This window comes from Lottia gigantea (genome assembly GCF_000327385.1).
Source record: "Lottia gigantea unplaced genomic scaffold LOTGIsca_22, whole genome shotgun sequence".
NCBI classification, from domain to species: Eukaryota; Metazoa; Mollusca; class Gastropoda; family Lottiidae; genus Lottia; species Lottia gigantea.
The window spans coordinates 2,607,593-2,624,892 of record NW_008708555.1 but is presented as its reverse complement, the minus strand read 5'-3'; the positions used below and the strand labels follow the sequence as shown (position 1 = coordinate 2,624,892).

General features: G+C 34.2%; 1 protein-coding gene across 1 annotated transcript; it reads right to left on the bottom strand.

The window, feature by feature from the left end:
• Positions 1-1,336: 1,336 nt before the first annotated feature.
• On the bottom strand, positions 1,337-14,997 carry LOTGIDRAFT_159938 (hypothetical protein; the record flags this gene model as incomplete). The annotated part of the gene is made up of 3 exons (XM_009054627.1): positions 1,337-1,924; positions 4,473-4,596; positions 14,690-14,997. The coding sequence occupies 3 exons, from the start codon at positions 14,995-14,997 to the stop codon at positions 1,337-1,339; spliced, it is 1,020 nt and encodes a 339-aa protein (XP_009052875.1).
• Positions 14,998-17,300: the final 2,303 nt, after the last annotated feature.

The window sequence follows — 17,300 nt, the reverse complement described above, 5'->3', positions numbered from 1 at the left end:
TCGGGTTTCATTTAGTCATTTTGTGAAAATGTGGCTTGTGATTTTGGGTATGATGATGTAATTAATTTTTGGATTGTATGGCAAACAGCCACAGACAAATAGTCAGACTGTGGCGAAAGCACGTGTTTATTCTTAAATGTAACCAATAACCAACAGTAGTTGCATGTCAAATGGCACTAATGTCCATGGTGTCATTTTGAACTACACAATACTTGACATTCGGAGAGTTTCGCCAAAAGCAGAAATTACGTCATCACGAGGTCAACGTGACATTAATTATTCTCTTAAATTAAAACAAAGAAAGTAGCACTACTGTCCCAACGAATTAATTTTAAATTACTGCTTGGGATCTTTCAGATCAACTAATTTATTCTTTTAGATGATTTAATTAATGATGCATTGTTCTTTGAAGAAGTAATTCACACTTCTTTAAAATTGGCAAATGTTCAAGGGATAGTTCTATGTTAATTTTGTTTGAAAATTAATAATGCATTGTAAGTCTAATTGAAAATTTGTTCAGAGACTGATAGTCGAGGACAAACCTAATTCTATAATCTTTAAAAGGACTAAATTCTCAACTTGTACAATTGACAGTTTCGTTTTGTTTGGTTACGTTCAAGTCTGACTCTAGTCCTCGTTGAAGTTCTTCAGTTCGTCCATTCAAATGGATTTTTAATGAATTGGCTATGTAACGCTACGTTTCCCTAAATATCAAGATGTATAATCTTTGCAAAAGGATTTACCGGTTGTTATCACATACTACTTAAGTATAATTAAACGGAAGCAAATGATAAAGATACTCGAGCAATTACAATAACAGGCTTGGCTAGGGGAAAAATTGTTGGAAATCATCTCTCTAATAAACAAAAATAAATTTTTACACAAACACAACGTTATTTTTTTATCAGTAATAAACAAAAATAGAGATCTCAATTCACAAAATATGACAAGACTTGGGTCTGCACTCTTTCATAATCAATCTAGGCATTAAATAAACCAGAACCTTAGCCCTAAAATTCCACTTCCAACAGGAGGCATAGGTATATTTATTTGTTAAAAACTAATGAAGCTGCATGACTTTCAAGAGATATCAAGTTTCAGGGCCTTGAATTCACTTTCTTCGAGATCATATGCTCTATCATAATCTGATATGACCTTCTGTATTCGCATTGAACAATTAGTTAACACATGGTTTAAGTCCACCATTCGTAGGACATTTGATATTTCAGCACTAGCAAGTTTCCCATTCTTTTGATTAAGCACAAATATTTTTTCGTTTTTTTCCAAGGTAGTCACACCAAGTCTCATAATACTAATGGATAGCAATATTCACTCGTCACCTGTACGGAAGTTCCGGTGCAAAGTAATGCGGATGCACGGCCGGTATTGTTCTTCTGATCGTTCCGTCTCTATTGCGTTCTACTGCACAATAACTACTATTGGATTGACGGCTTGAGCGACTGCGGTTACTACTACGTGAATGTCTTCTAGGCATTGGCTCTTCAATGTCACTATTTTCATGATACGTTACATACGACCTTGCGTTGCGTATTGGTCGCAGTTGTAATGTTTGAGTATTCGTTGCTGTATCACTATAATATGAGGATCCGTATCCCGTTTCGCCACAATTACACGTGCATACTGAGTTGGATTCTCTGGGGTGTCGACGCCTATCTTCCAGGTTTGAATCAGAGTCTATGTATTCATATATTGGCGACTTATCACTATACTGACTTGCACCGCTAGACGGTGAATAATCACCATCTGGTAACTTTCTATAGTTTGTGAAACTGTTGCTGTCCGGAAGTTCGAGATCACGTGCTTGTTGGTAACGTACATCGTCAGGATGCAAGGAATATGGCGAGATGGGTGGATAGTAATGTTGTAACAGTCTTGTTTCCGCTTTGTTTCCTCGTATAGTGATCTGAAAAGTAAAATGAATAATGTACGTTATGTATAAGAGATCCGCAAACGATAAATGCTGGGATGCATTAAAATCCTATCAAAAAGCTACATTTTAGCAATGTATTACGCATATCTGCATATATAAATTTGACTGTAATTGTGAAGTGCAGCAAGTGTTATCGTCTTTATTTGCATCTGATTATATGTTGCTTGAATAATGACAAACAATGGCCTTTCATTTGCACTCAGTTGTTGTTTTCGGATTATGATATCGATTAGGAAAATGATTTATCTCCAAATCAATTCGCTGTTTGAAAAGATTGGACGCGATAGAAATTTCAATCGATGGACATTAATTCCGGAAAATATTGCACAAATATAAATCCGTTAAAAGCAGAGATAGTATTGTACACAAATAACATTATGCTGGCATCAAAGGTTAGCTGTTTGATGGCTTATAATCAAAGTAAAATTAAGCTTAGTTTAAAATAGACCTGGAATCTAAATCAGTGGTTTTAAATAAGGATTTAAAAATATAATTAATGGCTTGGAAGACAATTTCAGTTGAGTTATTGAAAATTAAACTCATACGTTATAAGGAGAGTGTAGCGTGATAGCGGAGTTCGACTTGTGGTTTAGAATGATCAACCGTGGGATTTCTATATCGAAACTATCGAAGGCACAGATGTTACATTTAAAATGAATTACCGTCTAACTTGCATCACTGTTTTTCTACCATACAAGATAATGTACAATTATTTGTTTGGGATGGCCACACAATTAGTTCAGGACCATATGATAATTGTCACAAGAACCTTTTTTTAAAAAAAAGCCCTCCGAATATTCCACCAGAGGTGTGCATAGCACGATTGTGTTAAATTAAGAACAAGAGAGAGAAAATTAAATCAAAGGTAGCCAGAGAACGGTTTGTCTCAATTGCATCTTGTCGCTTTAAAATCTAATTGAGTTTATGTAAAAGTCTTAAGTAAAACGCTATAAATAATTGATATACGCTATCAGATTTACCATAAACCATTTCAATCAATTCCACAATCTTACAATTTGCATATTACATTTCAATAGACTATACATATTGTATTCTTAGGATTCGCATAAAAAGTTGGTCTCCAGTATGTTCAAAAATGTCTTAAGTGGTGTGTACGAGGAAGGTTTGCCTAACCTTGCAGAACATAAGTATATTCTATGTGCAAATATTAAGAACCGCACTAAATTAACATTGTTAAATGTAATTCTTGTTAGGATTGACTTCGATTGTTATGTTTTTTAGTTACAATTACATAAGAACGGTTTCGGATAAAAAAAAAAAAGACACATTAAGCCAATGTGGGAGGGGATGCGCAATTAAGATATATGCAATGCTAGCAAAGCATGCGAGTACTTACTCAGAAACGCACGATTGATCTCACTATATATTTGGAAGATGTGTTCAATATCCAACCGTCGTGTAATTTTGAAAAAAAAATCTGTATAATGGCCAAGTCATTAGTACCTAGAGAGAGGATATAATGATGCTATTACCCCGTTATTATTGGTCATTATCACTGTAGCTAATGGTACTTAACCGGAAATGACGTATATTACAGGTCTTTTAGTGATGGATGATGTAATGCCTCAACTATAATGTTTCCTGCTTTTCATTAGTATGTATATAACCATATCAACAGATTCCGAAAGGTTTTGTAATATGTTCTACCTTATACCATTTTGTAAATGGCCAAAGCTCATCTAATTGTGCGCCTTTCGTATACATAAATCCTTTCTGGACTGTTGGGTTTTTAAAGGAACGAACTTCTGCTTAAAATTAATGCACTAAAGGTTTTTTAAACAAAGTAAAAGGAGCGGGAAGTCAACAACACAAAAGAGAGATTTATCCAAAATTCAAGGGCGGAAATGGTGTTGCAAACCATGTTTCACGATCATCCGTATATCCAACGTGTTATTAGGAATAGAATCCTCATGTATACCAGAAATCATGTAACAAACCATGTACAGCCGCCATGCGATCAGTAGTATTATTCTATATTGTATTCCGGAGATGTCTCAGGACATAATATGATTAATGATTATGGGTTGTAAATAAAAGATAGGACCCCCTCAACACGACATGTACCTATGTATAAAAATTATTGCTAACATATACAATTCATGTTTTAGATTCTGTCAAACATGCAATAGCATCATTATTATTATATAGACAATCTCGATATATCAATCGAACACGTTTTGAGTATAATGTTTTTAAGTTAAGTGCATTTCTATTCTGTTCACGTATATGTATTTCAATACATTGGTCATATAACTGTTAACTGATTAAACGAGTAATAATGGTCGAGTTTTAAATTATTTAATTTAGGGTAGATTGGATATTATTAAATAAATAAACAAAGTGCGACGATCAGAACCGCAAAACGAAATCCAAAATAAAAATAGGCTGTAACTTTCTATGCTATGGCGACCAAAACGGAACGAAGCTCTACGGTTCTGCGATCAACATTTAACCAATCGTCAATGTGTAAGTCAATGATGTTAGTGATGAAGAGACATACCTCTGATTGTCTAGAATATACAGATGGGGGTGAATAATGACACGTGGAATAATATTTAGGATCAGCACTGGGATTTAAAGCTGTTTGATGATTTGGACTGGAAGCTGGTTTATCTGAAGCTTTCCTGAAAATAGAGAACAAACAAACGTTAATTGATTTAAATACGAAAAATGCCAAAACTGTTACTAACACTGCATCTGAAAACAAGACTTGTATGATAACGATAAGGATTTTGCAGCACAGAAATTATCTTTATCATAAAGCATGTGTAACGTTGTCAATGCGCCGCATTCCAACCACCATGCATTAAAGACTTAAAACATTCTAAGATAGTTTATAACGTTTTGTTTTGTTTTTTTGCATCGTAATCTCTACCTCGTCACATATATTTAGAAACATGGCGTCGACCATGAGCATATTATAACAAGATTGATATACACAAAGTCTTATCAACTATTTACGATCTTACGTATGGATTCAAAGAAGCTAATCTGGCATTCTCTTTTTACATAATGAATTCGTGGCTAAGTTGCTGTACATGCAATAACCCGGGCCTTATTCACTATTCAAGATCTTACGTAATATTGAATGACTTCAAATAAGATACCCTTTCATGCCGTGAAAAATGGAAATCCCATCTGATTATTGTGGAATATAAACATGCAATGACGAGCTCAAAATACACCAAGCGTGATGATGTATTGAAGATCTTACGTAAACAGTGATTCCATAGATAAGCATCACGCTTGGATTAATCTCGATTCTAAATTAAATTATGAATTATTCAATACATTTCAAAGTCACAGAAGATAATTGGCATGAAATTCAAATCAAATATTTATCAGCCTATTTCGATTTCTGTAAATTAAAACAAAAAGGTAAACCTGGAATGTCAAGTATCGTCTGAGTTGAAATAAATAAAACTTCTCGATCATGCTGGTTGCAGGCAGATGGATTAATTGAAGCCAACATCTGGAAATAATTAACTGGAGCTATTCGCTAATAACGATGCGCAAGTCGTGAAGTGTGCAACGAGGGATTTTGCCTAGGCTGTGATATCGCTGTTGACAATCAATGCAGTCAAACACCTGGGTCAATGCCATGGGAAAAACTCTAGACGTAATGTCCAGAGGTTCAACGACTACATGGTGACAACCTGGGTAGATGATGATTCTATGTTTCTTTTTCCACGTGGAATCACCATAGAAATATTGGACGAGGCACCAACAATAATTTAGAAGGCATCCACTACAAACCCAAAAAGCTGATGCCAAACCATCCCAATATATTTCGCTTTGTGGAAAAAATAGAGTAATCGGATGGTATGGAAACTCCGACAATTGGCATTCGGGGCTACAACCCAACCAAGGGAGATAATCTACAAGAAGGATGAAGGCAGACTTGTGAGAATCGGTGCCAACTGGAGCAGAATGTTTTTAGATATTGTTTCATACTTGTAATGCGGGAATTTTTGTTGATTTATATAACACTGAATAAATGGAATATTAAAACAACTCTTTTTTAATCAATCAAATGGATTATTACATTTCGCAAATAAGGGGAACTGATTGTTCAGCCATCCATGAAATATTTATCGGAATATGATAAATTGGAGCATGCCAATTGGGCGAACACCTCTTGATTTTCTACAGAGAGAGACCTTTTAACGTATTCACATCACAACATATGGGGTCTCATGTGTTCTGTACCAATCTACAAGACGCTTGTTGACCATGAAAAGACAATGCCTTTGTTGCGGCTTTACATATTGTCAGGTGTTTAAAGCTAAACTTTCTGTACATGCATGTGACCAAGCACCTATGCCTTTCTACATTTAGAACCTCGCCCCATTTTTTATCAGCGAAATTCCAAGTGGCTCACTTAAGATTTTCAGCCACGTGACATTTTGACTTGCAACTTTCGCTGGGTTCTAAGTAAGTCGATTCGCTCCCCTATCCCTTTCCTTATCATTAACATTCTACTTAATATGATCGAAATGTAACAAAATTCGGTAACACGACATATAACTCTTTCCGTGCACATTAATTGGTTTACATTTCGTGATATCTATTTTAGTTGCTCGTGAATAGAAGTAGACTGCATGTATTTGACGTGTTGAATACCACTTGTCAATCAATCAGAATCTAATCTATATCATTATTGAAAACTTGATTTCATATCATTACTTAACCTTGCTCTCTTCACCCAGTATATGGTCTGTTTGATTGCAATTGGTTTCCACCCGGATTGATATTCTGATTTCCACGAATTTGATTTGCTGAACCAAACTATCAGCCAATGAATTTTACCTGTGGTAGTGAATCGTGATGAGTTTCGTTGTAATCAAACATGAGTAATATATTTTCCGTACAAACTTCCGATAAAACACTAAGTATTGCGTGTTTTCTTAATTAATATAAGAAACTTTAGAATACTCCTCGACTTGATTATTTCTTACTTTTCGTCAAGACGTTTGATAATAATTTAGAAGACAAAGCTATGAAAACTGGAGTGCAGAAAAGTAGGACGTAAAACTCCATTCATTCATTCATTATGAAAACTGGAACTCTTATCGCCCTACCATGACAACTGTAATGCCACAAAAGGTTTCCGTATTTGCAATAAGATGGACGAATATCAGATTCAGTAAACACGACGAATATGTTTAACTAAAAACGCAAAATTCTGTTATTACTGAGGTACAGAAAACACCAGGCTCAGATTTTTAAAATCTAAAATATTTTTTTTCGGTTCTGCTAATATAAATCGTATTTGAGTTCAATCAGGTCTGGTTTTAATTATTTCCAGTCTACTGGGTTTATCAATAACATTACGTTATGCTAATACTATGATGTTACAAAAACTTCCAGTAACTCAGATTCAGTAGAATGGAAAGCCCATAAATTAACCTTAACGCAGCATGATCATTATTTCAAAGTTAGACATCTAATTATTAACTGCAGGGAATTAAATCATTTAAGATTTCAAAACACATATTTCAAAATGATATACGTTCAAGGAAAAATGATGTATTGCTTAAAGATATGACACGTGTTTACTTAACGATGAAATACATTTAATCTGAATATAATCTAAATCAACATAATTAAGATGTTTTGAAGAGATGCTCTTGGATTATTCCTTTAATTAAATGCTTCCTACTAATACTAGTCCAAAACAAAAACAGACCACTGTCAAACTTGTCAGTACCCACCGTAAATATCATCCGATGAACGTGTTGCAGTATGTTGGCAATGGTATACAAGAATGCAAGTTAATTGTGATAAAAGTTATACAAAGCATGATCAGTAACAATCACAGTGAAACAATTTATAATACAACAGAGAGTTAACACTATTCTTATTCCAACAATCGAAGACAAAACATATACTGGCCTTTTAACTAGTCAGGCCATTGTTAACGAAAGAAACAGACAAAAAACTGATCTTGCCATAAGCGACCTTTCAACGCTAACAACGTACAGTAAAAACTGTTTCGTTAGAAAAAGCTTTCAGGCAATGTAAACATTATCGAATTAGGAGAGAATCAATGATTCCACATCAGTATGTCAATGGTAGGGAAAAAACTAGATTGCTTATTGACTTTGGTCGTATGTCGAAACTGGCAGTCACATTCGGCTGAAATATACTTCGTTTAAGTTGCATTACTGAGCTCACATTGTGTTTCATAGATAAATGTAAATGTTATGCCTTAGAAATACTGCTAAAGCAATCCTCAGAAAACCTAATGGCACGTTTGAGTTGTAGTCGGCACATTTTTCAATAGACGGACAGAGGAATGAATTATCACAGGCATGACCAATAGTCAATGAGCGTCATAACCTGTACGGAGAGTAACCGTGGGCTAAATTTCTTCTGAGCCTCGAATGCAATACCTTGCCTCAAACCCTATAATGTGTAATGTTTGCTAAATCCTGGTGTATATGTAGTTTCTAGTTATCTGAAGTGGCGAAGATCCAGGTGTAGGAAAAATAACGTATTAGAATTTGGTAATTTCAATCTTGCGCACACCAAATTTCCTTTCATTTCATTTCTATTGCAATGGAACGATATTCAAATATTGTGAATGAATGCTTAAATTTCCGTACAAGCCATTGATCAGAAGACTTGTTCTGAATTCTTCGCGAAGTTAAGATAGAACGATAATCATATTAATCCTTCGTTTCCTGTCCATTTTACCTCACAAATTGCGGAACGCGTGAAAATCATATCCTTGGGCAATGATTCCACTATCTACATCACCAATGTACGACCAACTACCACTCTACAATTATACTGAAGCCAGAAAGCAAGATAACTAGTATAAAATTGAGTTTACGTAAAATATTGATATTTGGTATAGTTTTGCCTACAGCGATGTTATTTCCACGTTAAGTCAACGTCGATGTGGACAAATCTGGAATGATTACTGTTGTTTTACTTCCAAATGGTTTATACATAAAGTTAGATAAATAATTTCAATCGAAAAATTGCTGACAAGAGGAAATCGAATATTCAATAATACAATCCTTTCCAAATTCAGAAATGTGAGTTGATTACTACCATCGCAAATATTCAAGCGCCACCTATCAAAACTGAAACCCTTGCCGCGAAATAATTACAACCCGTGTTGTGATCCAGGTAGAACATCTGACATGGGGTCTAATAATTCTGATGATAAAACAAACCTTGTTGGAAATCAAAAAGAGTAGGCTGATGACTGGCAAAATCATCTCATCATCAATTCACCAAATACCAAAATCTGAATATCGCAACCGTAATTTCCCACTCACCTAGTGTCTATTCATAACAAAATGCTACAAATTCATTTCGCTACTCTTACCAGCTATTAAACATTTCGCTAGTAAGAGGTAAGATAAACGGAATTGAATCTGTAATCTTGTTTTGTAAGAACTATCACTGGAGGCGATAGAAATCGGTGTTATGTCGAAAAGAAAACCAGGCGATTAGAGTCAATTGATATTATAGCAAGTTACAGTTGTATAAATATAGACACGGATGTTAATCTAAAGTGACATTGATCTTCCAGTATTATTGAAATACAGTTTTATTCCGTCTCGTATTATATGATACTACTGTACAAATTGCTCACTTGATCTCGTATAAAATGATACCACTGTACAAATTGCTCACTTGGTCTAGTATTATATGATACTACTGTACAAATTGCTCACTTGGTCTCGTATTATATGATACTACTGTACAAATTGCTCACTCTGTCTCGTATAAAATGATACTACTGTACAAATTGCTCACTTGGTCTCGTATTAAATGATACTACTGTACAAATTGCTCACTTGGTCTCGTATTATATGAGACTACTGTACAAATTGCTCACTAGGTCTCGTATTATATGAGACTACTGTACGAATTGCTCACTTGGTCTCGTATTATATGAGACTACTGTACGAATTGCTAACTTGGTCTCGTATTATATGATACTACTGTACAAATTGCTCACTTGGTCTCGTATAAAATGATATTACTGTACAAATTGCTCACTTGATCTCGTATTATATGAGACTACTGTACGAATTGCTAACTTGGTCTCGTATTATATGATACTACTGTACAAATTGCTCACTTGGTCTCGTATAAAATGATACTACTGTACAAATTGCTCACTTGGTCTCGAATTAAATGATACTACTGTACAAATTGCTCACTTGGTCTCGTATTATATGATACTACTGTACGAATTGCTAACTTGGTCTCATTGGTTGCCGGTATGAAGTTCTATTGAGACGAATCTCGGTGCAAGTGTAACATTTCACCTTAGAAGCACCTGATGTCATTCTAAGTCAGTGCTGGAAAAATCGGAATAGCTTCGATAAGACAGTATACATTAAATTATTATTTTACAGAATTGTTTGCAAAAATAAAATGGTTTTTCGTCGAAAAGACCGTCACCTATTTCCCCCGGGAGGTCCAATGTCCACGCTAACAATACGAATGATACAAATATTGAATTTGCTTTATCATTCTTTATCGAAATGAAGGACAGATCAGATTTCTGGCGCAGAGGCCCAAAAATTAGATTTCCAGATTCTTTTTTTATTCTTTCCCGAATTATATGACAGTACTGTAGATAAAGCCTTTGTTTAATTGGCTGTAAGCTTTTACTTTCGAAACACCTGATGCCATTCTACGCCAGTGTTGGGAAAATCGAAATATCTTCGATAAAACAGTACCTCATATGCATAATATAGACTTGAAGATATGAAGACCTTTCGATGAAAGCAAAACTGTTTACTACAGAACGTGAATTATGTGTGCAAGATGCCATTATCATTTCTTTATCAAAATGAAAGACAGATCGAAATTCCGCCGAAGATTCTGAAGATAAGATTTCTTTTTACTTCTCTTCCAGGAATTTGTTGATATAATAATGATGACTATAAGGAATATAACTTTACAAAAAAAAAAGCAAAGTTTTTTTTGACATAATGAAGAGTCACTGAAGCTGAAAATGTGTCCGATAAAAACATACTCAAGTTTTTTAGTTATTCCTCAAGAACCTGTCAGAAAATCATAAATGTCCAATCTCTTCTTTAAAATCTAATCATAACTTTAAGAAAAGTTTATCTTTTTCTATCTCGTGTAGGGAATAAAAATAAAAAAAGGACGAAATTGTAATCAAAATGAAGCTATATCTCCATTCACCTCATTAAGCATATTTTCCGCATTAGATTTAGAAGGTATCGAGGCGAATACATATAAGAAATACTGTTAAAACGTTCGCTTCAGCAGTAAAAATCAACATTAATTCAGCTACGTATATTGTAAGAATTTGAGATGGAACAATAAAAACCAACAGTAAAATGACCTTATATGTATATTGAACTAAAATATAAATTCTACGTCTAACATAATGGAACTTTTGAGGGCATAAAATCTACCAGCTAGAATAAGAAATGTTGGGAAAATGTGCCATAAAATGGTACGAAAAATATCGTTGTATTCCATAGCATAAGAGTTGTTCCTCGGCATCGATGCACTTGGTGATGCCAGTATGATAGTTTCACAGAAACAGGTGTAGGAAAGACACCTTTACCATTTAGTAGATGCTATATAGCCCGTTTTGGTGCTTCTTAATACATTTCATTTCATTTTTACTGGTAGATTTTTTCTATTTAACACATAATACTGCAGATCGAGATAATTCAAATTTGTTTTACGATAAATAAAAGTGTTTATTCTAAAAAACAAAAACTTTTATTGCTAGTTATCACGTCGACTTTATTCATGAAGATCTTCAGAATAGCAACGGTCTTTACATCATGAGAGGAGGTGCACTCCAGACTACATCAATTCCAATTTTACTAACGAATGCATTCTTTAAAAGTACCATAATCCCGAATTACTGCCAAACGCATTAAACTTTCACTTCAGTGGGCTTTAATGTCAATATATGCACGGATCATGGCAGATTCCCCTTCACATATTCTGCACTAAGAAGATTTTATTGGCTGTAAGGCTCTAGTGAAATAGGACTTAACAATTTCCAATGAACCAAATACCATGAGAACCCATTATAAAAACATCTTAGTCAATGTTCGAAATTTCCTCTTAATTTTCTCAATGGATTTTCTTTGCGTTTTTATGGAAGTTCGTTATGAATGGTTAGTCAGACCATTCTGCCATTGCGTTTGCTTTTAACATGATATAATGGAAAAGGATTAACTAAGCGGAAAGTATCATTCGAGGTCATGCAGGCAGGGAGTCCAAGTCGATAATGTCAGTGGAAAACTTATTTAACATTCCGACACGCAATTCAAACCCGCATGACTGGACACAGTGAGCAGATCGAAAATTAAATACCACGTAGAATAGCAATTGATAAACTCGATGAAAACTTGTTCTGTCTCTTGTGGTGGTTTCTTCCATAGCATGGTCATACATTGGCGATAGTGGTCAAATGAAGTCGGCCTCATAACCATGCGCTTTAGGAACATCTGACATCATTTTATGGTTGGGTTTGTTAATTCCATTGACCTTTGTCGAGTTTCCACACAACAAATAACTAATAATAAAATTGATTTATTTGCATCTTGTAGCTATTTGCTCTATACGGAACAGAATTATTTCTCCTAAATGCTAAGAGACAGCTGAAAGAAACTATTGCTTATTAAATCCATATCGGTGCATGTACACTAATGCTCAAGTTTATATCATGTAATCCTATCAGAAAAATCATTCCCAGTCTTCAGTAGGGCAATGACAGATTGTCTATTTAAAGAAACAGTAATTAGGCCGCAGGATGGAACACCGTATCAATAGGATATATATTGATGAGCATTAATGCAATTATTAGACCAGACTAACTTTATTATGTTCATTAGAAACCAGAGTTGTTTACCGATATCATGTAAAAACATGGAGATAAATTTTATGTTTCCCTCGATACATGTGTAGATAATGTTCACACACAGCCGACAAAAACAAACGACAAGTCTCTGGGGACGTCCAAGAATGGCGTTCCGTAGTTCAATTATTGTTAAAACATTGCTCACCCGAGACTCGCCGACTCCAGAACTATTTTAATAATTCAGTAGTGGATTACGACTGAAATAAACCATTTCCTGTTTGATATCACCGCTATAAACTAATTGTGCGTGGATAAAGATTCCTTTTTGAACTATAAAAATCAATTGTTCAGATGATTAAAGAGAACGAATATATCCTTTACTTAATATGTTTGATTCAATTGTAACTTTTTTTAACGTTACATACTTTTATTATTGAACCTTACATCAACCAATTGGCAGTTCTCATTAATATAAAAAAAAAACTTTATTTCGTTCTACTGACGCCATTTCATAAGTAATGCCATTGAAATATATATTTCTGTGACCTTCGATGTCCCCTTTTTTGATGACTAGGAGGTCAAAAATATACGTTCAAAAGGTTTGGTTTCACCATAGTGTTGCAGGAAAGTATAAGTGATCTAAACACGATTAGTTTTGCAAATTGAGCTGAAGATCATTAGATAACATTGGCACAATATCGCCAGACTCAACTCAGCAGCATGATACGAAATGTCCATCGTAATATCTGGCATGACTGCATAATCCAACCAGTTTTTCCGCTCGCTAGACTGTGTCAGACTAAAAGGCTCCAATGTGATTAATAATTCAATAAAGGATTAGGGGTTTGTTTCATCTATAAATGACGGCTTTATTTTCAGTCTTATCTCAGTCGTTGAAGCAGAGCGAAGCTTACTTTAAAATATCAATAGTGTACTTTGAAATCGATTCCGTATTGTTTTTATTATAGAAATTTCAGACAAAAACATTCCTATTGTGTAAATGCCAAGACGTGGATAGAAGAAGGTCAGCTATGAAAATCGTTAGTTTCGTAGAGGGTATGTGAAAACAGGTCTGTTCACATCAATATTTGATGACTTCTTGCTCAAATGAAACTGTCAATTGGAAAATATTTGGCATTTTGTACGATCAACGTTTGCTGTCTATGTCCTTGGAATTGGAAGTAAATGAAATGGACTGATTAATTCCTTGCTGCATCACGATTCATTATTGAATTTCGAATACAAGTGTTTTAAGACATGCCAATGCCGCATCCTGAAATTTCGTTAATTTTAAATATACAAAAATGCTACTGAACCAGCAAACCAACACAATCAGAGTTGGGCGAGCACCAAACTATGTGCGTCAGTCATCGAGTACAATGAAAGTTAGAATTCTGGGAATGTCCAGGGTTAATGAAATATAAATCTAATAATGATTATAGTGATATAAATCATAGTACTGGGATTAATAAACCAAAAACCAATCAATAAAATCGATCTGTTTGTAATTTGAATAATTTATAGCGGAGATTAGTTGCTCGAGATTCTATATCTGACCATTAGATTTATTACTAGTATATTATTTATTGAACTAATGGATTATCAACTGGTCATATTCATCCATCAGCAGCACTCTTTGTTCTTCTGTCTCTATATGGATACACAGTTTATTCATGAGAGGGGTCCTATTACACTACACGGTCTTACACCACTTGCAACAGCGATCCCAAAATCCAAAGATGATTACAACCTTTGTTATGCATTTGTCTTTGCATTAATATTTACCTTACATAGGCTTTGTTTAGAATAGTTCAAATTCAAGCAACGGTTAAAGCTTTGAATCTGTTAACAGATATGCAACTTCTTGTATATATTTATATAAAGCTTACCTGTTAATAAGATATAATACTCCAGCAACAGTGGCTAAAATAACAGTCAAACATACTAATATTATCACTATTTTACAGTTTAAACCACAGTCCGCTACAACTATCTTTTCTTCTGGTGAAGTTGACTGGATATTAAACCCTTCGTGATCTATTCCACATTTTTCAGCCATAAACAATTTAACACTATCACCTAGCTGGCTGTCTATACAACTTGTGTTCACTTGGAATAATAAGTCTGTCTTCCAGGGCGGAGGGCATGGAAACCCCTCCCAGAATGCTCTGAGGATCGGGTCCAAGTGTTCCGCCATTATAATCTGTAAGAAAGTGAAGTAGCCGTCCGTCACCATCAAGTCTCTAGATAGATCTCAGCACCTAGAAAGAGAAAACAAGAATCCATTAAAGTTAATGTTAAAACTGTAAAAGTTGAAGAAGGAAGGAAAGGACGACAAAGTCTCAAAACGTGAAGATAATCCAAGAACGTTCGAAAGATTAATTTGCAGAAACCATGTTATTAACTACTAACTATATCACACTGATGAAATAGTAGATATACAAAATATAAAAAACACCAGATTTCATTTCACACTATCAATATTATTTTAATTAGTCCCTATTTATATAATAACTCTCATTTATATTTATTTCGCTTTAAATAGTTCAAAAACACAATCGTTATTAACAATTGTATTTCGCAATACTTTTCAACCGACGGATATTAAGAGAAATCACAAATTTATGAGAGCGTAGTTCAAAATGTGTCTGTAATAAAGGATTTATCATTGAAGTCAAAAAGTTACTTGTGATTTGATTTCGGTGCACGCAGCGCATTACTAACTATACTCAATAAGTGAATATTTGTAAGCATCGCTCAAAAACATACGGTGGAATCCTTCATATTCAAATTGATAATAAAGACAAGCAATGTAAATTAAAACAGAATTGAAAGTCATCATAACCAGCTGTTGCCAGTACATTCAATGCTATATTAAAATTATGAATGATACTGAGAGAAAATAGAGCATACTTTTTGTACATACATTGTGGTGATAAATCATTGAGACAGGATGAATATAGGAACTTATTGCAATGACTTGTACATATTCTCAATTTGAGCGAGCAAACCAAGACGAAAGTCAAAGTGGACTTTCAGGAAGCATTCTCTTCTTGGATTACAAGGTGGCCTCGGGGGTGTTTGTACTGAGAGAATAACCTGGTGAGCCAAAGGCTGTTGACGTAATGAATATAACTAGTGTATATAATCTATGGAAATGACAAGGAAGGAAGAACATCATAGAAAGCTGCTTAGTTGTATCTTAAAGAATACATTCCAAAAACGGATATGGCTAAAAATAGGAAAGCTACAATGCTCTTTAGCTGAAATACCAAACGTCATTTTGTCAAAAAAACGATCGTCCTATCTCTTTGTTATAGATTCTCTTTACATCAAATTGGCTTTGAAATACTTTTAATTACCTGATACTATTAGTACAGAACTCTACATCTATGACGTAATTTAGAATAAAATTCACTGATGAAATGAAGAGGGATTTAAAACATATTTAAAAGTCATTAGAATATTACAGGTTGAAGCCTGCAACCTTTTAGAAAACAACTCGGGGGATTAGTGCAACATGATTTTCAACTTTCAATCAACTATAAAGTTAATCTTTTCCACTTTCCTCTGATAGTTATCACTGGAAATTAATATAAATTGGTCCGTTCGCTACTCACGACATTTGATTGTATATACATGTTATTTTTTCTGAAAGTGATGCCAGGCCGATAATAAGTAAATAACTGTACTATATTGATTTCAAATAGGTGTATTGATGAACAATAACAGAAACTAAAATATTAAACATCAAAACCAGGGGTTGTTTCATCTTGAGATCACGTGATATATATATTTTTTATCCAAAATTTACATATCTTGGGATGGAAACAATTGTGACAATTGATCTCGATCTTTATATTTCGTTGTTGATGACCACATGAAAGACTAGTCCACCGTGCATCTATTGGTGAGTAAGAAATGCATCCGTCATTTCCAATAATGTTGAAGACCCCACTTAAAAGAGTATCAAATCTTTCACCCCTAAAGCGACTTCTAAACCAATTTATCTTGCTATCGTTCTTTTCATATTTAATGCCACAGCGTTAAGTATTTAATTTGCATTGTACTAGAGATATACATCAGACTTATTTGCACCCCTGAAGCAACAACTACAACTATTTTCATATCGGCCTAATATAATCTATTCTGATCAATAGCCAAACAGCTATTACTAATATAGAACAAATCCACAGGGAATACAAACTGACATTGATGACAATTTTATTAGACAGATACTGAGATTAATATAATATCAATCAACTATTATACAAAATATCAATATACTTCTTCTTAAACAGTATCTATCGGACAGTATTCAGTACTGGAGATTGCATTGTGTACTCCTTATAGTCCAACAGAACTTCACTACATTGAGAACTTCGGGCTTCACATTAAAAAAGACATACGATCGCTCTGAATTGTAAATTTAACATCTATCTTGGATTTGATTTGAGGGAGGAACAGCATATTTTTCATTTATTTCGAGATTTCTTTGAT